At 38.8% G+C, this 22,737-nt stretch overlaps 1 protein-coding gene across 3 annotated transcripts in view; it reads right to left on the bottom strand.

The window, feature by feature from the left end:
- Positions 1-22,737, bottom strand: part of LOC124622029 (RNA-binding protein 33-like) — a 246,829-nt gene that overhangs the window by 30,679 nt on the left and 193,413 nt on the right. For all 3 annotated transcript variants that reach the window (XM_047147585.1, XM_047147586.1, XM_047147587.1), the window contains exons 14-15: positions 12,704-12,880; positions 2,722-2,973 (exon numbers count right to left, since the gene is read on the bottom strand). In XM_047147585.1, the coding sequence (XP_047003541.1) occupies positions 2,722-2,973; positions 12,704-12,880 (429 nt within the window). The remainder of the gene's footprint in view (positions 1-2,721; positions 2,974-12,703; positions 12,881-22,737) is intronic.

The raw sequence follows: 22,737 nt of genomic DNA, 5'->3' as shown, positions 1-22,737 counted from the left end.
CTTCACAGAATCCTCACAGAGTACCAATCAATCCAGAAGGTACGTTGAGGAAGGAGGATGGGGAATATACAAAGACAGCACATGAGACACTGGAAACGTTCCTCAAAACTCACTTTTCTCAATATGCTCTGCCAGATAACACAAACCAGTATGTGATCCCGGAGGGACAACGGTTCTCAGGCACTCGAAGAGAGTACTGGGAATCAGTCAAGGAGTGTGTGGACTTTAATAAAATCCAATGGGCGATTGGAACATTCCAACCGCTCAAGTCACCTGGCCCAGATGGAATTTTTCCAGCTCTCCTGCAACAGACAAGAGAGAATCTCATAAGAGTCCTATGCAGGTTATTCAGGGTTAGCCTAGCAGTATGAATCATTCCCAATGCTTGGGGGGCAGTGAAGGTTGTCTTCATTCCAAAGCCAGGGAGAAAGAATTGATCATACCAAGGCTAAGGATACGAGACCAATCAGTTTGTCCTCCTCCATTTTCAAAACACTGGAAAAACTGGTTTTGTATATGTTGGGGAGAGGAGGCTAATTAGGGCACCCCTACATTCAAATCAACATGCATATCAACCAGGTAAATCATGTGAGACAGCTCTCCAACAACTCGAAGAGAGGGTGGAGAAAGCACTTCACTTACACAAGAAATAGCCCTCTGCATCTTCCTGGATATTGAGGGGGGGGCTCCAAAATAACATGACCTTTGATTCCATGGTAAGGGCAGCAGAGATGCATGACCTAGGGACCAGGGCCATGCTTAGTGGAAGGAAGGTAGAGGCTACCACGATGAATGAAAAGATGGTAATTAATACTACTAGAGGCTGCCCACAAGGAGGAGTTCTGTCCCCTTTATTGTGGAATCTAGTGGTGAAGGAACTCATTGAGGAACTAAATTCCAGACAGTGCTTCTGACAAGGATACGCAGATGACCTTGTCATAGTAATACTTGGCAAATTTACTGACACAGCTAGAAATATGGCGCAACGAGGATTGGACATTGTGCAAAATTGGTGCATGGAACAGTATCTGAGGTTGAATCCTAAGAAGACTGTTGTGGTGCCATTTACAAAGAAGCATATCCAACCTCAAGTTGGAATCTAAAGCTCTTCAATGAAACTCTACTTGTGAAGGGGATAGTGAAATATCTAGAGGTAACCTTAGAATAGAAGCTAACATGGACCCCTCATATTAAGAATATCTGCTCCAAGGCAAAAACTACTCTAGTGAGTACCAGAAGAGCTTGTGGTTAAAACTGGAGCCTAAACCCCAGAGGTATGCAATGGATATACACCACAGTGGTTAGACCTAGGATTTACTATGGGGCAGGAGTGTGGTGGAAGAAGGTAGAACAGTGGGTTGCAGCTAAGGAGCTTGCTAAGGTGCAGAGACTGGCCTGCTTAGCCGTAACAGGCGGAATTAGCAGCACACCAACTGCTGGGTTGGAAGCCATGCTGGACATGCCTCCACTACACCTTTGGGTCAAGATGGAAGCAGCAACTGGGGCATACAGACTTAAAACTGGCAAAAACTGGATCTGATCGGGATATCCAGAATCACACACTAACATAGTGAGTGAAGTAAACATAGGAATGGCTGGGGAAATGCCTGCCAACTATATAATAACTCCCAACTACTTCAACAAGACTTACAATATAATAACCGGAAGCAGGGAGCAGTGGGAAAAATCAGTTCGACACCGTACGGGGGACATTGTTTGGTTCATTGATGGGTCGAAATCAGACTAAGACATAGGGGCAGGGGTGTATGGGGTTCAGCCAAGACTGGAGGGCGTCATCTCTCTAGGAAAACTGGCCTCTGTATTCCAAGCTGAAATTACTGCAATCGGGGCATGTGTGGAGGAAAATATGCATAGGTGCTACAATGACCGTAGCATTTACATCTATTCAGACAACCAGGCAGTCCTGAAATCACTGGCAGCTCCTTCAACAAGATCTAAAATTGTTGCAGAATGCCACAGGACTCTGGTGGAGCAAGGGGGAAGCAATAGGGTAAACCTAGTGTGGGTCCCTGGCCACTCAGAGATCTGTGGCAATGAACAAGCAGACAGATTGGCCAGGATGGGGGCAATGACTCCATTTATTGGATCGCAACCTGTCCCGACAATCAGCAAGGCTATGATCAAACTGGAACTACAGAAATGGCTCAGGAAACAGCACGTAGAGTATTGGACCAAGGTCCATAAACAAAAACATGGCAAGGTAATGATGCCCAAGCCATGTTTTAAAAGAAGCTCTGTAATCCTGGGACTGAACAGGAAAAGAGATCAAACTCATGACTGGACCGACGACCAGCTGTGGGAAGTTCAAAAAACACCTACACACAATGGGTATAATGGAAGAAGACCCTAAATGTAGGATCTGTGATGAGGTTGACGAAACTGCATCACACCTAATCTTCGAATGCATGGCATTGGAGAACAAAATATACAGAATCTTCGAGACAACTAAACCTGAAGAAATTGTGTCTAACAAAAAACTGGTAAAGGAACTCCTTGCACCATTTAAGGGCATTGGTTGGCTTTACTAGATATACAGGGAGTGATACCGCACAATGAACTCGGTTTCAGTGCGGGCAGTGGCGGGTTAGACCTAAGCTGTTTTAGCTTCCCTGTCAAAATCAAATAAAAAATGTTAAATATGCCTCCTTTGTGGGGCAGAGGGTTCAGACAATCTGCGTTGTCATTTCATGAATAACTAACCTGTCCTTGCAAGGTAGTACTCTTCTGAATAACCACTCTTTGCTGTTGTTGACCTGTGAGCAACTGAACACCAGTTCCGGATGATGCACCACGGAGGACCACTTTTCGTGCTTGTAGCTGTTGCTGGCCTACTACTGTGACTCTCTTTGGGTTCACCACTGTGGCGGTACCTGATGCCTGCTGGGATGGCGCCCTCACAATGCGTCCAGGTTGCATTCCTGGAGCGGATTTCGATGCTGCTGGTCCACCAATCTTGTAACACAAAATTATAAGAGTCATTTTTAGAAAAACAGGAAAATATAAATGGTTTTCAAGTTACAATCAACAGATTCCAGTTAATCACATCTCAACTGTTTTCAACAGTAGCTAAAAAAGAGACGTTGCCAAACTGGGCTCTTTTCAAATGATACGAGAACAGAACACTTGCAACACAGCTGGAGACTGTTGAACTGACTCTACAATTGATATAAAGTTCTTTAAAATTTCTATAAGGAACTAGTCGTGTCAATAATCACAAACAGCATTTTCTAACAATTTAAAGATAAATAATCATATAAAACTAACTAAGCAGCGTCTGATGCATTTGACTGGAAAGTATATTGCACAAAATTCTTGCTTACAGGTAGGAAAGCAAACTAAAGGTATATTAATCAAAGAAGGCAATACACCGATGGAAAAAATCCGAACATCAAGAAATAATTAATGTAGAGTAAATGAAATTTCAGGAAACATTTGTCTAGGTAACGTGCTTAAGTGATTAATGTTGTAAGATCACAGGTTAAAGTAAGTGCAATAAAAGCCATTGCAAATGTGAAATGCTGGTACATCAATAACCAGTGTAATTGCCAGCATGTCAAATGCTAGCACGCAAACATGCATGCATTGTGCCGTATACATGCTGGATGTCAGTTCGTGCCAAGGAGTTCCATGCCTGGTTGAGGTTGATTGCTGGCCCTCAACTGGTCTCCTCCTAACCAATACACAGCCATCACTGGCAATGAGGCACAAATGTCTTTCATCAGAAAGCACAATAGTTTTCCACTATGCCCTCTAATCAGCTCTCGCTTGACACCACTAAGTCAAAAATGACAATGGTTTGAGTTCACTGGAATGCATGATACAGGGTGTCTGGCTCAGAGCTGTCCTTGAAGTAACTGATTTGCAACAGTTCATTGTGTCACTGTGATGCCAACTGCTGCTCAAATTGCTCCTGCAGTCACAGTATGATGTGCCACAGCCAAACACAGAATATGATGGGCTTCCCTCTCCGTAGTGCCACGTGGCAGTCTGGAACTCGGGCTTCTTGCAACCGTACCTTCCCGTGATCACCACTGCCAGCAATCATTTACAGAGGCTACTTTCCCGCCAAGGCTTTCTGCAATAATGGGGAAGGAACATTCAGCTTCTCATAGCCCTATTACAAGATCTCTTTCAAACTCGGTGAGCTGCTGATAAGATATCGTCATCTTATAGGCATGCTTGACTATCAACAACTCACTATGTCCAATCTCAGAGGTAACTATAGCTCGCGCCATTATGACGGCGGCCAAGTTTAGTTTCGTTCTGTGCATCTGACGTCACAAAACACAGTCAGGCAATGAACAGAGAATGACGTTGCCAGAGCTCGACTGCAGTGCAGAGCACGGACGAGTGTCTTCAGTTTTAGAAACGTTCAGTCATAAATGAAGTAATTGAGCAAAAGCAATGTCTTGATAGCAGACTTTCTTTTATAGAAAGTTTGAAAAAAGCTTTCTTTATAACAACTGCTTCATATTCTATTAATTAATTAAACCAAACAAGCAATAAGCCTCCTAATTCAGGCGATAGCAGGGACAGGTGTTTGTATCATTTTCACTAACTGCTTTTTCCCAATAAAGAACAGCGGTAATTGTTTATTTCCTACTGTACTTCGAAAAAACATGAGTAATTCATAGTCATACCAACAGTGTTATTCATGTTATCTGTTTTGTTTGTATATCTTCTCTTCCGCAGTCGCTGTTTTACTATTCATATTGAGATATATTCTTTTGCGACAGTATTAAAAGTATTATTTAGAGCAGAATTTTGGCTCGTACGTTGCCGAGCTACTTGATTGTCTGACGCAATTCTTTGCTTCGCTGCTTTGGCAACATCATCATATTCAATATCTTCGTCGGCTGATCTACGTTTTGGCAAGTATTTGCTGTCCATTGTGACAAACACAAATTGTTTGTGCACTGCGCCTTACTGACGATATATTTTAGTTTCTATGTTTTATTACATCCACAATTCAGTTATGTGTCCTCGCCAACTTTATTTTAATCAGAACTTTTTAGAAAAAAGCGAAATGACTCTGGTATAAATAAAACTTTTATTACAGTCGCGAAAGACGGAATATTTCTCAATATTACATACGACACCTATCTGGTACTTAAATGAGATCTTGTTATACAGTAAATTTTATATGAAATTTAGGTATCTTGTCCACATTTCATTCTCAACACTGTGGCAACTAAAATCGACCATACGGAAAGTATATGCTATGGACTTTTACCTCTGCAAACTCTTCAAAATTTCATGCGATGATTTACTACATTGAATGCTGCACAATAACTGCACTGAACATCGAAACAAAATTAAGTCATTAATGGGGGGACGGTATCAGTCAAGAAGATGTGTAAAAATCAAATTTTTGGGCCGAATAGTTTTTGTGAAATCGAATGATAAGTGCAAAGCAGTCGGAACACCACGTGTCTGCACAGCTGAGCAGTGCAGTGATGACAAAATCACGCACAGTGCAGAATGCGGGGGAAACGTCTCTGTAGCAGCGTAAGGGTTAATGCGGCTGTGGTGGCTTTACTTCATGAACTGCGCGCTCCCCCTACATGTAAGTTTGCGAACTATACTATACCATGGCACTGCTTCTATTGGCGCTTGCGTCATTTGCAACTGGCAATGCAGCAATCTCCCGCGTCTGGGTGGGCATGCGCGAGCAGCCAAGATAAAAGAATTGAACTATAATGCTTAACGGTTACAGTGCTTATGTAAAGAAAGCCTGATTTGTATCTTCATAGTAGCACTACTAGTGTCACTCTTACACGACTGGTGTGAAATTCGAACAGCCTTCTTTTGGATGTAGAAATATGCCAACCAACTTTCGTTTATCTCAGTCTTCTTCTTGCTATTAATGCCAGACGTGGTTGACGACAGTGAAACCGCTGTCACATTTCAGCATTGTTTGAAATGATCGGTAAAGCTGCGCTACTCCCTTCAACGCCACCTAGGAACAAAGCCTACACATGCAAGCTGAGTAGGCTTTGTTCCTAGGTGGTGTTGCTTCCTTTGCTAGTCAGCACAATACCCTTTGTTGCCTGTGCCATTACTGTTTTCGTAACTATTCTGCGCAGTGCAAGGTTTGGCTTATGTATCTCAATGCATCCTTATAGTGATGTCTATAATTATAGACTTTGTGAGGAAGACTTGACTGCAGTATGAAGTGGTTCCTGATTAGTGACAAACATTATCAACATGGTCTGTCAACTGATGGATGGGACAGGGATACTCTAAAGGCGAAAACGAGAAGTATGACGATAACTATTTATTGCTAGGCTTCACAAACACTACATTCAATGGTGAAGAATGTCTGCAGTGTGTAGTTTGTCTAACAATTTCAGCTGCTGATAGCATGAAACCTAACAAGAGACATTTTGAAACCAAACATCCTGAATTAACGGGAAGACCAAAAGATTTGTGTTTGTCAGGAAACTAAATGTTTTATTATCAACCCAAGAACTTTGCTAGAACAACGAATGATACGTCTAAGGCTCTTTTAGCCTCTTATCAGATTTCCCATAGAATTGCTAAACGCAAGAAACTACACAGGGTTGCAGAAACTCTGATTTTACCAGCAGCAATTCATATAGTATAAACAATGTTTGGCGACTCATTTGCTCAACAGTTGAAAAGTGTTCCTGTCTCGAATGACACATTGCGTAGAAGAATTTCAGATATTTCTGATGATTTAGTTGAGCATTTAATCGATAAATTGTGCAACAACTATTTTGCACTTCAAGTGGACAAAGCAACTGACATTCATAAAGATGTTAATTTGATTGCTTATGTTAATTTCTCCTGACAAAACTCTACCATCTGGTGAGCAAGATGTATGAAACAGGCAAAGTACCCTCAGACTTCAAGAAGAATATAATAATACCAATCCCAAAGAAAGCAGGTGTTGACAGATGTGAAAATTACCGAACAATCGGTTTAATAAGCCACAGCTGCAAAATACTAACACGAATTCTTTACAGACAAATGGAAAAACTAGTAGAAGCCGACCTCGGGGAAGATCAGTTTGGATTCCGTAGAAATACTGGAACATGTGAGGCAATACTGACCTTACGACTTATCTTAGAGGAAAGATTAAGGAAAGGCAAACCTACGTTTCTAGCATTTGTAGACTTAGAGAAAGCTTTTGACAATGCTGATTGGAATGCTCTCTTTCAAATTCTAAAGGTGGCAGGGGTACAACACAGGGAGCGAAAGGCTATTTACAATTTGTACAGAAACCAGATGGCAGTTATAAGAGTCGAGGGACATGAAAGTGAAGCAGTGGTTGGGAAAGGAGTAAGACAGGGTTGTAGCCTCTCCCCAGTGTTATTCAATCTGTATATTGAGCAAGCAGTAAAGGAAACAAAAGAAAAATTCGGAGTAGGTATTAAAATCCATGGAGAAGAAATAATAACTTTGAGGTTCGCCGATGACATTGTAATTCTGTCAGAGACAGCAAAGGACTTGGAAGAGCAGTTGAACGGAATGGACAGTGTCTTGAAGGGAGGATATAAGATGAACATCAACAAAAGCAAAACGAGTATAATGGAATGTAGTCGAATTAAGTCGGGTGATGTTGAGAATATTAGATTAGGAAATAAGACACTTAAAATAGTAAAGGAGTTTTGCTATTTGGGGAGCAAAATAACTGATGATGGTCGAAGTAGAGAGGATATAAAATGTAGACTGGCAATGGCAAGGAAAGCGTTTCTGAAGAAGAGAAATTTGTTAACTTCGAGTATAGATTTAAGTGTCAGGAAGTCATTTCTGAAAGTATTTGTATGGAGTGTAGCCATGTATGGAAGTGAAACATGGACGGTAAATAGTTTGGACAAGAAGAGAATAGAAGCTTTCGAAATGTGGTGCTACAGAAGAATGCTGAAGATTAGCTGGGTAGATCACATAACTAATGAGGAAGTATTGAATAGGATTGGGGAGAAGAGTAGCTTGTGGCACAACTTGACCAGTAGAAGGGATCGGTTGGTAGGACATGTTCTGAGGCATCAAGGGATCACCAATTTAGTATTGGAGGGCAGCGTGGAGGGTAAATATCATAAGGGGAGACCAAGAGATGAATACACTAAACAGATACAGAAGGATGTAGGTTGCAGTAGGTACTGGGAGATGAAGAAGCTTGCACAGGATAGAGTAGCATGGAGAGCTGCATCAAACCAGTCTCAGGACTGAAGACCACAACAACAAACAATATGTTCATTTCGTTGACTAATTTAACATTCAAGAGGAATTTCTTTTCTGTGAACCAATAGAGAAAACAGCTACAGCTGAAAGCCTTTTTGACATGCTCAATACTTTTTTTAATCAAAACGGTATATCATGGAATCGGTGCATTGGAGTCTGCACAGACGGAGCTCACTCAATGTCTGGAATTCGTGGTGGATTGCAAGTGAAAGCTAAAGCTGTAGCTCTTGATGCTGTATGGTCTCTGGTCTCACTGAATAATACCAAGAGACTCTGGCCACTAAAGAATTTAGTCCACCCCTTCACAAAGTTCTGCAAACGGTTATACAAACAGTTAATATTATTAAGGCAAAATCTATAAATTGGAGGCTTTTTGAAGTGCTATATGAGGAGATGGGTGCTGAACACACACAGTTGCTCTTTATGATTGATTGCTGTTTAGGAGTAAAGTATTGAAAAGAATGTTTGCACTGAGGAATTTTTTTTTTTTTTTTTTTTTTTTTTTTTTTTTTTAAATAAAAATAAGGAGAGAAGTCAGACACTTTTTGGCAGACTGTTTCAAGAACGGAGATCTTTTATTTAAAGTGGTTTACCTCACTGATATTTTTGAGAATGTAAATATTCTTAACACTTCACTTCAATGTAATCAGGCAACTGTACTATCGTGGAATGAAAAGGTGAAGGTGGTCATAAATAAATTAGAGCTGTGGAAAAACTGAATACAGAGTGGCATACTACACTCATGCTCATAAATTAAGGATAATTGCAAAATGTGGTGCCACACAACGTGGCACTACACAAAACTGGCACTAATAGCATAGGCACATAGGGAACACACACGACACATGTCTGTTAAGTCCACAGTATTGGTGATAAGTTGAGAAAACCATCCCGAAACACTTGTGCTGCAAAACACCACTGTTTCTTGCGAATGTACCCTGATATCAATATGGGATATGATCACCATGCATACGTACAGACCGCACAATGAGTTGGCATACTCTGGATCAGATGGCCGAGCAGCTGCTGGTGTATAGCCTCCCATTCTTGCACCAGTGCCCGTTGGAGCTCCTGAAGTTTACTAGGTGTTTGAAGATGAGCAACTATAAGTCAACCGAGAGCATCCCAGACGTGCTTGATGGGGTTTAGGTCTGGAGAACAGGCAGGCCACTCCATTTGCCTGATATCTTCCATTTCAAGGTACTCCTCCACGATGGCAGCTCGATGGGGCCGTGCATTATTATCCATCAGGAGGAAGGTGGGACACAGTGCACCCTCGAAAAGGCGGACATACTGGTGCAAAATGATGTCCAGATACACCTGACCTATTACAGTTCCTCTGTCAAAGACATGCAGGGGTGTATGTGCACCAATCATAATCCCACTCCACACCATCAAACCACGACCTCCATACAGGTCTCTTTCAAGGACATTAAGGGGTTGGTATCTGGTTCTTGGTTACGCCAGATGAAACCTGGCAAGAATCACTGTTCAGACTATACCTGGACTCGTCCACGAACATAACCTGGGACCACTGTTCCAATGACCATGTACTGTAGACTGTGTGTCTGGAGACAACTGTTCCAGTGGCTGCAGTAAGATAGCGAGCAAGGCTACCTGCAGTACTCTGTGGCCTTCTGCAGGCACTGATGGTGAGATATCGGTCTTCTTGTGGTGTTGCAAACTGTCCCATACTGTAGCGGCTGGACACGTTTCCTGTTTGCTGGAATCGTTTCCATAATCTTGAGATCACACTTTGTGGCACACAGAGGGTCCGTGCTACAACCTGCTGTGTTTGACCAGGCTCCAGCCGCCCTAGTATTCTACCCCATTAATATGTATTCTTTGAGCCATTTTCAACACACATTCGCCATTAGCACGTCTGAAAACATCTGCACACTTACTCGCTGCACCGTACTCTGACATGCACCAACACACCTCTGCGTATGTGGACTGCTGCCAGCGCCAATGCACCACATGGTCATACCCCAAGGTGCTTTAAACCCGTAAACCACCCACCAGAGCATTGTTTCACCATGTATCAGCATTATTCTTAATTTATGAGCATGAGTGTAGATATGTTCCATACTGTAGAGTCACTGTTAGAGGACACAGAAAATCTGATACTTCCAATGGCTTGCTTTCATCATCATCTTGCTAAATTAACAGTTCACTTCGAGAAGTATTTCAGCAACGATTTTGATAAACATAATTGGATTGAAAATCCATTCATAAATGCTCCTGGACCATCATTTCTAAATACTAAGAGCAAGAACAACTTGTTGAACTCACTTATGATACTTCACCGAAGAATAAATTTAATGAAGTGTTTTTGCTGGAGTCTTGGATACATATTAGCTAGGATTTTCCAACATTAAGCAAAAATGCAATGAAGATCCTGATTCCCCTTTTGCAACAACATACTTGTGCAAGATTAGATTTTCAGCTTTTTCAGCTGTGAAGTCTACTACTGTTAAAAGCTAAATGTAAACAAAGAACTTCGAGTGGCTCTTTCTGCTATTCCTCCACATCTTGAGGAACTTTGTTCTCAAAAGCAGGTGCATCCATCACACTAAACTTCTTAATTTAAATTTTTATTGCTCTTATAATTCTTATTTGTTGAATTGTACATAATATTCATTTCATAGTTTTTGCATAAATGAAAATGTCATAAAGATAAAAAAATTGTTCTATATTTTCATTACAATGAGTCTTGTTATTTTTGGTTTCTGCTGCATAAAATCCTTTTCAATTGAGTTTGGTAAATATAATGAGGAAAAAATATAAAATATGACTACTTTTATTAATAACAATAGGCTTGGGGGCCCCAAGGAAATATACTCCTTTCACCTTTCCTTTCTTTGCTTAGCATTAGTTCTCTGTCTGAGCTCTTGATATTCATATAGCTACTTTTGTTTACTCCAAACGTTTCTCTAAATTCCTTATAGGTGGTATATATCTTTCTCCAAATTATACATGCTTCTACAGGCTTGCATTTGTCCTCTATCTGTTCCTGCTTAGCCATTTTGCACTTTGTGCCAATCTCATTTTGTAGACATTTGTACTTTGTTTCACCTTCTTCATTTGCTGCAGTTCTGTATTTTCTCCTTTCATTAATTAAATTCAGTATCTGTTGTCTTGTCCAAGGATTTCTACTACACCATGTCTTTTTACCTATTTGATCCTCTGCCACCTTCACTATTTCATCATTCAAAGCTACTCATCAATGTTTACTGTAGTCCCTGTGCGTGCGCGCATGCACACACGTGCTTAAACTAATAAAGAGCAATAGTTCATAAGCTAGTAAAATTTTCTCTTCCGTCCACATATAGATCAGGTACAGGTAAGATATTGTATATGCATGTATTTTCTTTTAAATCATGGAATGTCTGCTATTTTAATACAATCTTATAATCTCTTTTCAGTTCACATGATTGATGTTTTAAGAATCCATGCTGGTTGGCGCGGAGGAGGACATTATGCTCAAGATTTTAGAAGCCTATGAAATGTAGAGAATCAGGAGACGGTTTAAGATCACATGAATTGGTTCAATGGAAAACAATCACCTCCTTACTTTATGTCAATGACAAGCAGAAACGGCTAATACAATACACAATCAATATGAAAGATAGGATGATTGGCCACAAATGAGTCATTACTGCAAACTGTAGTTGAAGGGGTGGTGGAAAGAAAGAATCACAGGAGCTACCTTAGATAAATGTAAGTTAATGTGTACGGGTGGGAAAAACAATGCAGTAACATTCGAGTACAGCACTAGTAGGGTGTACCTCAAAACAGTAACACTGATTAAATATCTAGATGTAACACTGCAAACTGATATGAAGTGGAATGAGCACGTAAGGAAAGTGTAGCTCCTCCATAAAGGAGACAGTACATAGAATGCTAGTGCGACTGCAGAAAAATCCTACTGCTGCCAAAGTACATTTCACATAAAGACTATGAAGATGAGAGAAATTAGGGCTTATATGGAGGGTTTTAGAGTCATTTTTCCTTGCTCTATTTGTGAGTGGAACACGAAAGGAAATGGACCAGTAGTGGTACAAGATAACCCCCGCCATGCACTGTAAGGCAATTTGGGAAGTACGTATGTATATGCAGATGTAGATATGAGTATACTGAAATGAGGAGCATACATGGTAAGTGTGAGGAATGGAGAACTGCATCAAACCACTGCGAGGAATGGAGAACTGCACAAAACCAACCTTATGGTTGATGACCAAAACAACATTTCTGTACACTCTAAAATAATAGCCATTATGGTACCTAATCACTGTTTATCCTACCACAGAACAATTATTAATATTACCACATGTAAGTAATGAGAGAAATAATCTGTATTCTCTGGATGGCGTACATAAATCACAACTGGGTGCCATTTTTGTGAAATGGTTACTATTGAGTAAGTATGAAGACTATACACAGAGAAATAATGGTCACATAAAATTATACTTACATTTTTCCGTAGAACTGGAATGCCCTGTACTGACTGTTTGGTGACTACAGACACCTTCTGTATAGGATGCTGTTTAAGCTGCTGGCCTCCTTGCGGTAAGAATTGTTGTTGTGGCGGTATTTGTTGATGCTGTTGGTGGAAGTGGTGTTGATGCTTTTGCTGATGCTTTAACTGCCGCTGTTAGGAATATTTTGAAAACAGTTGTTTATTTACAATGACATTTCAATACATACAAAAATTTCATTCTGTTCTTTAATTAAATTAGTTATCACTTTGTAGTGCAGATGGTGCATATTACTAGCATTGTAACTGTCCTTTCAATTACACAATAAAGCTTATTTTGAACAGATAAGCAATGAAACAAGACACTTGTAACATTGAAATCTGCAGTAGTAGTTCAGCGTCTTCAGGATTTTTAAGAAATGACACTGATCCAAATATCCACAATACCCGATGTCAGTAATGGTTCTTTTTTTATGTGCAGTATGTTACATTCATAAACATGCATGGTCAATTGCCAGTCCCTGCATTCATCAATTCTCTGCAGGTATGCCTGCAATTCACTATCATCTTATGACATTGGTATCTTCCTACAGGCACATAATCTGCAAACAATTTCATGGAGCTTCCAATGTTGTCCACGGGGTCATTTATATAGCTTGTAAACAGTAATGGTCATGTCCACATTTACTTGTGTACTCCTGGAATTATCTTGAATCCAGTCAGCTGGTCCGATTGTCAATAAGGTCTTATTTTTTTCACTACATGACAGTGCGGGACTGTACCAAATGCCCTTCTGAAGTCAGTGCGGGACTGTACCAAATGCCCTTCTGAAGTCAAGGAACACATCAACCTGAAAATCGATATCAAAAGTGCTGTGGATCTGAGAGAGGAACAGAGCGATCTGAGTTTCACAAGATCTCCGTTTGTGGAATCCATTTTGAGTTTTATAGATGCATGTTTGTTCTCAAAAACCTCCATAATATGTGAGGATAAAACAGATTCCATAATTTTACAACTGATTGACATCAGCGATATGGGCCTGTAATTATGTACGTCTCATGGTACCCTTCGTTGCTCCAACGACCTATGATAAACTGCTGCTGGAAGGGAAGGCAAGTTCTCTGCACAATCTCTATAGAATCTTAAAGGGTATCTCATCTGTTCCAGATGTTAATGATTTCCATCTGATTACCAATTTTACCTACACTTAAAACTTCTTAGTTTTAGTCAGACTGGTTGGCTAAATTTTGGTTTCACAGTCACTGAACGTACCTCTTGTTGCTCTCCTTACACTCATTTTCATTTTGTTCAGCTTTTGTTGTCAGCTAGGTTTTGAGTTCTCTTAAATTTGTGATGAAACACTGTTTTTTTTTTTTTTTTTTTTTTTTTAGCAACTTTCTAACGAAACTATTGAACCAACTGGATCTTTTGCATCCCTTAAAGCCTTGCTTGGAACACACTTTTCTAAGGCATATGGAATGTTGTTCTCCTCCCCCCCCATTTATCGTCAGCACTGAATATTTTATGCAATTTGTATCCTGTACCTCTGTCTAAGTAAAAATATTTTCCTACCTTTTACCAGTTCTTATAAAACTCATAATCAACGATGCAATCACTGTTTTCAATTACGAATCTAAGTATTTTTGTTGGATGTGGAATTATGACTTACGCCAACATCAAAATTGAAAGAAATGCAATAGAAAAGACTGGTTACTTTTCTTATTTAAGGACCGCAGTCATAGAAAACAACAGATGCAGCATGAAAATTAGGAAAAGTGCAATAGCTAAACACACTTCGACTGTAGAAAGACAACTACTAGTGAAGAAGCTGTTTAATATAGAAAAGATAAAACAATGTACTGGACACTGTTAAAGATAGACAGAAAGTAACTAGAAGTGATGGTAATGTGGCTTTGGAGTTAACGAGGACTAGTTTGGCAGAAATGAAAATCAATCATGTTCTGAAAGAGATCAATGAGCAGAGAAACCTAATAACAACTACACAAAAAAGAAAACAAAACTTTTTCAACATTTATTAAGTACAATGAACTTTTAAAAGACATACTGGAAGGTAAAAGTTTGACAAAGAAAACCAAGAGGCGGCTAAGAAAGGAAATAGTTGAAGACGTATTGAAAGTAACAAAGTGCCAAAATTATGACGAAATGAAGAGGACAGTACAAAACAGAGGAAAATGATTGCAATGACAAGGCATCATGTTTAGACTTTGGTTGAGTATGGTAATCCCTTCTCCCTTTTTCCCATGCCCTCCCTCTTCCTATATGTAAAATGTCAATCTTATAGAAATGCAGATTTGATAAGCAGTTCGCTTAACTAGTCAAAAAATGTCTCCCTCTGTCAAGAAGTAATCTCAAAAGATACCCAAACCACTCCTAATGACAGTAATAAAAAACTGCAAATTAACAAATTTTAAACCAAAATTGGGAGTATCCATAAGCTGTTGGTAATGGAATGATTAACAAACGAGTAAAGTAAAACAATCCAGGAGCTTAGTATGTGGCACAAAAGGAAATTCAGAAACAAAAATACAATGAGAAATTACACGTGCCAAGCTAATAATCTTTATGAATGTGTCAACATTACAGTATTTTATTCTTATCTTCACATTGAAGCAAAAGCAAATCAAAAGCAGAGCAAACAATCACTGTAACTAAAAAAGTGTAGCAAGAATTAAAAAGATGAAAAAGTTTGCTTCACTGGTCACTGCATGCAAGGCAAAATGGCCAAACAGCTGTAACAATTTAGTTTGTGTGTGTGTGTGTGTGTGTGTGTGTGTGTGTGTGTGTGTGTGTGTGTGTGTGTGTGTTAGTTAAGAACAAGTCTGAAAGGTTAGCAATGTTTTCAATCCTGTTTCCTGTTAACCACTCAATGCTTCAACAGAATCAGTGAGTGGAAAAGCAGAACAACTCCGATACTGGTAGTTTTTAATTGAGATAGCCAAAATCACATTGAAACCTGATGAGTTGAAGAGAAGTATGACTAGCGCACTATGTACATATTTATGAGGCTGAGTAAATCCCTGCCAAGTGGTCCAGCACTGGTTGCGTGACCATCTCAGAAAAATTTTATATTTGCTGGGTAATTCCCCAATGCTTAGTACTCACAAAAATATTTCTTAAAAAATTTATTGTTTATTATTTTGAAATGGCGCCCATATTTGTTCCAAGCCCCATACGTTTTTTCGCACTTGCAAGCATCTACATTTTTTACAATTATCCAGTAGTGGATTGTCCTAAGCCTTTCAGATAAAATGTATTTACTTCAACACACTCTGGGCTACAAATTAACATCATTATCACCTAGCTGAATGTATTCTTTAATATATATTTTAATAGTTCAAAGTTATCAGCCACATATTAAAAAAAAACCTTCGAATAGCAGTTTTCCAAAGAAAGATTAATTTCTCAGCTTTAATATTTTTTCTGCTATTACACTGTATAGTATAGTTACTTTTTATAGTGTATCAATGGTGAGCAGATTACACTTAAGAAAACACACTATTTCAAAAAATGGAATGGATGGAAAATGGATATGAATCTCATTAATGTCGTTGTCAAGTACAACTACTTTGAATTCAACGGACAACTGTACCAGCAGTCTGATGGGCTCGCTATGGACAACCCTTTAGCCGGCATCCTTGCCGACATCTTTATCAATTCCTTGGAAAAAAAAGCTGTTTAACCGTGTTTCAGCCGCTTCACTAGGTATCCTTTCTTACACAAGCTACGTTGATGATATTCTAGTCATCTATAACAGACCCGCCGATAGAATTGATCATATATTTAAACTTTTTAACGACCTCCATGAAAAAATTTCTTCCACTATTGAACTCGAAAACGAAAACTGCCAATTACATTATTCAGACTTGACGCTTACAATAGAAGACAATAACATCACTTTCAATATTTTTTGAATAGAAACGTATACTGACCAAATCGTGCCTACTTCCTCTTTTCATCCACAGTCTCAAAAAATGGCCTTTTTTCACTCTGCCGTCCACCGAGCCACCTCTATGCCACTTTCAACAAAAAAGTTTAATGAGGAGATTAATTTGCTTAAAACCATAGCAGGCAATAATGAATATACACCTAACGTAGTGGACGATATCCTAAAAAAGAAAATTCCAAGAAGTACCACGCTCAACGCCTCATGCACTGAAATTAACCCAAAAAACGTTTTTCTATTCCTTTCATAGGACCCATTTCCTATCAGATTCAGCGCATGCTTCGCAACAAATACAACTGCAATGTTGCCTTCTCTACTAATAATAATCTAAAGAGAAACTTCATTCATAATTTGAAATCCATTCGCTCCTCCTACACAAAGTTCTGGAGTTTATAAGATCATCTGTGATACCTGCTCCTCCTATTATATAGGGCAAACTGGACGTGCTTTCACCATCAGATATAAAGAACATCTTTTGAGAAAGAACGGCACCAGTCCCCTAAATTCATCCTTTGCCGATCATCGCTTAATTACTGGACACGCGCCTAAAGCCACAGGCCATAACAATATTCTACATACTGAAAACAAGGATGTTTTAGAGGAATTGGAAATTTTCAAACATCTCTCTCGTCATGATGGCCTCATTCTCAACGAACAGCTGCAGCTGTGAAATAAAACTTTTTCGACTGTATAAAGCCATTGCTTGATTTTGATTCAGATTTCCTCATGCAATTTACCGAAATGTTGTTTTCCTGTTACATCTTTGCTGTTTTCTTGTATGTCATAACTAGCGTTTTTTTACGTTACAAAATGTATCTCTGTTTAAAGCAGATAAATATGTAACTTCATCCTATTATTATTAGTGCTTACATTATGCCTGTATCAGCTGCATCACAATTTCATGTGTCTAATTTTGAATGTACAGTAGCCTAGTTGTTTCTGTGGCTACTAGATGGCGCTCGTAGCAACACCATGTTTACTTGCCCACACTTTCTAACGTGAGCACCTCAGTCTTGTTGCAACCCTTGTTCACTAAAGTACGAGCAGCCCTTAGCGGCTCGCCATCTTTCTTACAACTATTCATGATGTTGCTTTTCGGCTTAGATCTTTTTTAATATGTGACTTGTAAGTACTGCATCTTTTTCCAGTAAGTACAAACTTCAGTTTTATTAATGTATTATATACTTAATATGTTTTAGAACAGTTAGTCTAATTCTGAAGACGACGCTCATAGTAGCGTCGAAACCTAATCAATTTTGACTTAATATTTGTGACCGACGGCTTATTTGTTCTAAGATATTTTTTTTAATTTTTCCATTTTGTGGCCTGCAATATCTTTGTTGGAGGACCAGATGAAAATCTGGAAATTCCACAGTTAATAGACCTTTATGGTATCAAACTTCAGTATAAATTTCAACTTTGAGATTCAATTGGAAGTTATGGGAAAAAAGATTACAAACTTAAGTAAAAAATATGTTTTTTAACATCTGTGATATCTGGTATGCTAATCAAATAAAGTATACCAACTACATAATGTAATATACCACATTACACTAGCTAATGATTATTTGTCGAAACAATGCTGTGGTAATGGTTTCAGCAGGCTAACAATTGCATCTGCAATCCAATACAAGTCTTACCGTTGTCTTCCCCATTACACCAACAACTGTCTACTTACACTTATTTATCTAGAAGTTCTTGAAGTGTACAGTTGAAAAATGGTGTCTCAGTGTTCTGCTGGTGTTATTGTTAATGAAGCATGTCATAAAAGTGTGTAAGGAGTGTATCCTAAAGACATTACTTTAACTGAAGATTACAGTGAAGAAGAAAAAGTGTTGTTTTACTTACAAGTCGGCCCAGAAGTCAAATCAACATGCAAGTACCATGAAATGAAATACTTAAAAAAAAAATTCATCACCTTTTTGGTCAATCTTGCATGGACCCTTACAAAAAACATATAACTAAAGGTCAGCGAGAAATAACATTTGATCGTTATTCTAAAAATAAAAGCCCTTTTGTCAATCTCGTACCAGGAAAATCTATGTGTCCAAAATGTTATTCTAAGATACTTGTAATTCACAAGAGAAAGGATAGTGAAACCTCAGATACAGAATTTTGTGACTTATCAGCAACCATTAAAAAAGTAGATACAGCTTGTGAAATCCTGGGTATATTGCCTGCTAGTAAAATTAGAAAACTAAGTCAAGATAAAAGACCAAGTGCCTTGAAAACAAAAACTGAGAAAGTGGCAGCTACAGTCAAGAAGAATTTGGAAGTTTCATTTCAAAATACAGTTTGTACTAAAACAGATGGAAGTTCTAAAACTTCACCAACCAAATATGATGATTTGATAGAAAAACTAAAAACTAAATGCAGGACTTCAAACAAAGAGGATACAATTAAGATTATCAGTTTACTGCCGAATCTTGGAGTCGAGCAAAAGTTAGTGATGAATTTAATGTGTCAGAACGTCTTGTTAAGTTAACAAGGCAATTAGCAAAAGAACAGGGAATTTTACCAGCATTACAAAAGAAAAATGCATCTAATTTGGTAGATGAAAACACAATCAATAAAGTTATTAAGTATTATGACACTGACAATAACAGCCATTTGATGTCAGGAAAAAAAAAAAAAAAAAAAAAAAAAAAAAAAAAAAAAAAAAAAAAAAAAAAAAAAAAAGGAGAGAGAGAGAGAAGAAGAAGACTGTGTTTCTGTGAAAGAAAAAAATTGGCCAGGCAAACAACCCTTACGTGACATGTTTGAAGAATCCAAAGATGATGATTTGATGCCTGACAATATAAAACACAAACAATGGGTGACACAAGACAGAACTGAAATGGTGACAGTCATAAAATCATGAGAAGAGTTTTCTGAAGTGTTGGTGGCTAACCTTGAAAATCTGAAAATGCATTATTTTATCACAAAAGCTAAAAGTAAATTTTTGAAAGACAAAAAGCAGACCATGGCAGCTGATGAATGCTTAGTTCTTGCTGACTTTTTGGAAAATTATTCCTTTGTTGTTCAAGATGAAGCACAAGGGCACCAATGGATAAAAAAAAAGGGCCTTAACAAACTACATTAAACAGCAACACTCTTCCATAACAACAAAATGATTTACTTTTCGGATGGGGCAGCAAGTCAATATATATATAATTATTAACATCGCCTTTCATAAGGACGATCTTGGATTTGATGTAAAATGGCACTTTTTCACTTCATGCCATGGGAAGAATGCTTGTGATGGTGTTGGGGGTACAACAAAGCGAGCTGTCACAAAAGCAAGTCTGCAGTGCACCGATGACAATCATATCGTAACACCTCAATAAATGTTTGAATTCTGTAAAAAACATATCAAAGGAATTACCTACATGTTTGTACAATGTGAGGAAATACAAGAAGTCTATGACAGTGTCTTGAAGGAAAGGTACTACACTTGTCAGAAGATTAACACTCTCTGTACCAGGCCTATTTTATGCACCCGTCCCTAGAAACCGGGCAATTTTACCAATATTAAAAAAATTACTGCATCAAATCTACTGTTTGGATTGTGGCAAATTTGGTACCATCTTGAAGCTGCACATTTCTACTTTAATTCTGAGTGAAAGAAACTACTTTACAATGCACAGCTTTAAGGTACAGTTATAGAAATCACTTAGATGTTTTAAGAATTTAGAAAAAGTCATACGAATAAGGGAATACAATTGTGATTTATTTTTAACCAAAATTGTGGCACTACATTACATGTTTCTGATAGTATACAGTATTACATATAAATTTCACACAGAATCATATTGTTTTTTAGTGTGGAAAATTTTAAAGCAAGGTTCCAGGCAGAGTGCAACGCCACACTGTTCACATTCGTATCGTGTCTCTTTGCGAGAAGCCTTGCCACTCTGTTTCTTGCTCCTGGAACTGCACACGTGACACACACGAGCAGCATACTTCTTAGTAGTTGCAGGTATGTGCTGCAAAAAATGTCTCTTTGTTAGCCGACCTACAGTTCCTTCATTTCTTGGAATGAATTCAAGTGTGTCGTCTTCAACAAGCTGAACTGCAAGCACTGTTATAAAGTCTGTTATTGTAATTTTCTTCCTGTGCACTGCATTGTACAGCCAAAATGCATTTGATACTCCCATAAGCAGCAAATGGAAATATAATTTTCGCCACCATTTCACAGTTCTGTGCTGGAACGGATTGTACTGCAGGCGTTGGTCTCCAATATCCACTCCAATTTTATTGAGGTTGTAATCAAGTACCTGAAGTGGTTTCAATACTACAGACCCATTTCTCTTAGTATGCGTACCAAATGTTGCTTGATGCCTTGTAGACAATGTATACACATCTCTCTTATCTTTCCACTTCATTGCCAATACATTATCTTTACGCCGAAAAGACATTTCGCCCTTTTTCAGCTTAGCAGATACTAAATCTTTAGGCAATCCTTTCCTGGATTTGTTCACAGTACCAACAGCTCCAGTGCCTTTCTCTGCCAGTTGCTGAAATAGCTCTGGACTGGAATAAAATTGATCTAAATACACAGTGTGGCCTTTGTTCAGCAAGCTGCTGTCAGACAACAATCGCAAAATAACCGCAGACGAAGAATTGTCAACAATATGCTTACCAGCATAAACTTCAAAATTTACAACATAGCCACTACTGGCTTCAGCAACAGCATATACTTTCAGTCCATACTTATGAGGCTTATTTTGCATGTAAACACGGAAACTCACACGACCTCGAAATGGGCAAATTCCTTCATCAATTGTCACTTTTTCTGAGGGACGATATGCCTGGATACATCGCTCCTTCAAATTATTATAATATGGCAAAACTTTGTAAAGTGGATGAAATCCATCTTCGCCTGGTTTTTTCTGATTTGAATTGTCAACAAGATGCAAGCATGACAGTATCTGAGTGAAACGCAAACGGCTCATGACATGGGGACAAAAGTTACAACTAAGAACAGGATTAGTGCTCCAATGGTCCGCAATTTTTGGCTTTTTCGAAACACACATGTGGAAAATAATACCCAAGAAACGCCTCATCTCACTTATAGTCACTGGCTTCCACGAACTCAAAACTGAATGGGGCTTCAGATTATTTCCTCTTCTTTTCTTCTGTATTGTCTGTGATGCATACAAATTTGTCTGTCTCTTGAGTTCATTTACGTCACTGTCAGTAAGGAACACTTTACTGCAATCCAGTACAGAACTCGACTCATCAATATCCACTAGTATCTGCCTGGGTGTCGTGTTGACAGGCAGAGGTCGGTAGGTGTCAACTGCAGTCCACTCACTGTCTTTCGGATACGGCACAGCTGCTGGATTTGAAGCAACACCTTCAACATCATTCTCGTCTTCATCTGAAGACAAACTGTCATCAATCTCGTCTTCTAAAAAGAATATCACATTATGTGTAACTACATACATCGTTTACACATGTTCAACAGATATGTGCGTACTGCACAATTACGTGGAAAATTCGGAAATACGTACCTTCAAACACACCATTGCATTCAGAATCGTCTGAATCACTCTCTACATTATCCAGAGTGTCGCTATGATTGATCAAATCCGCAATTTCTGCGTCTGATAAACCGCGCCGAAACATGATGACAAACAACTGAATGATATACAGACTGAGAACGCAAAGATAAGTTTTAACATGAATTACAGCGCTGCCGTGACATCTATGGACGCATTTTGTTAATAAACATCTGAAAAACGTATAGCGCTGGCCAAACCCGTAGAAATAACGTTGCAGTGTTTTGAATGAAATTAAATGTAGCGGCCCGTAAATTTTACGGGCTTGGTGATTTTCGCGCGATCCCAGGCCCGTAAATTTTACGGGCTTGGCGCTTAGAGTGTTAAAGGCACTCGATCTTTTCATTGTTTTGTACCCCATTCACACAACTTACTGAGGTGTAAGATCACATCAGCTTCGCCTGATAGTGAACTTCATCAGTGTGGAAAACTTCTACAACTGGTTCTTCAAAATAAAGACATTGTGGCTAGTGTTTATGATGAACAGTGCTGGATTGGCGAAGTTGGTAATATTGACTGTCAAA

The sequence above is a fragment of the Schistocerca americana genome, chromosome 7 (assembly GCF_021461395.2).
Source record: "Schistocerca americana isolate TAMUIC-IGC-003095 chromosome 7, iqSchAmer2.1, whole genome shotgun sequence".
Taxonomy (NCBI): domain Eukaryota; kingdom Metazoa; phylum Arthropoda; class Insecta; order Orthoptera; family Acrididae; genus Schistocerca; species Schistocerca americana.
This window is presented reverse-complemented; position numbering and strand designations above follow the sequence as displayed.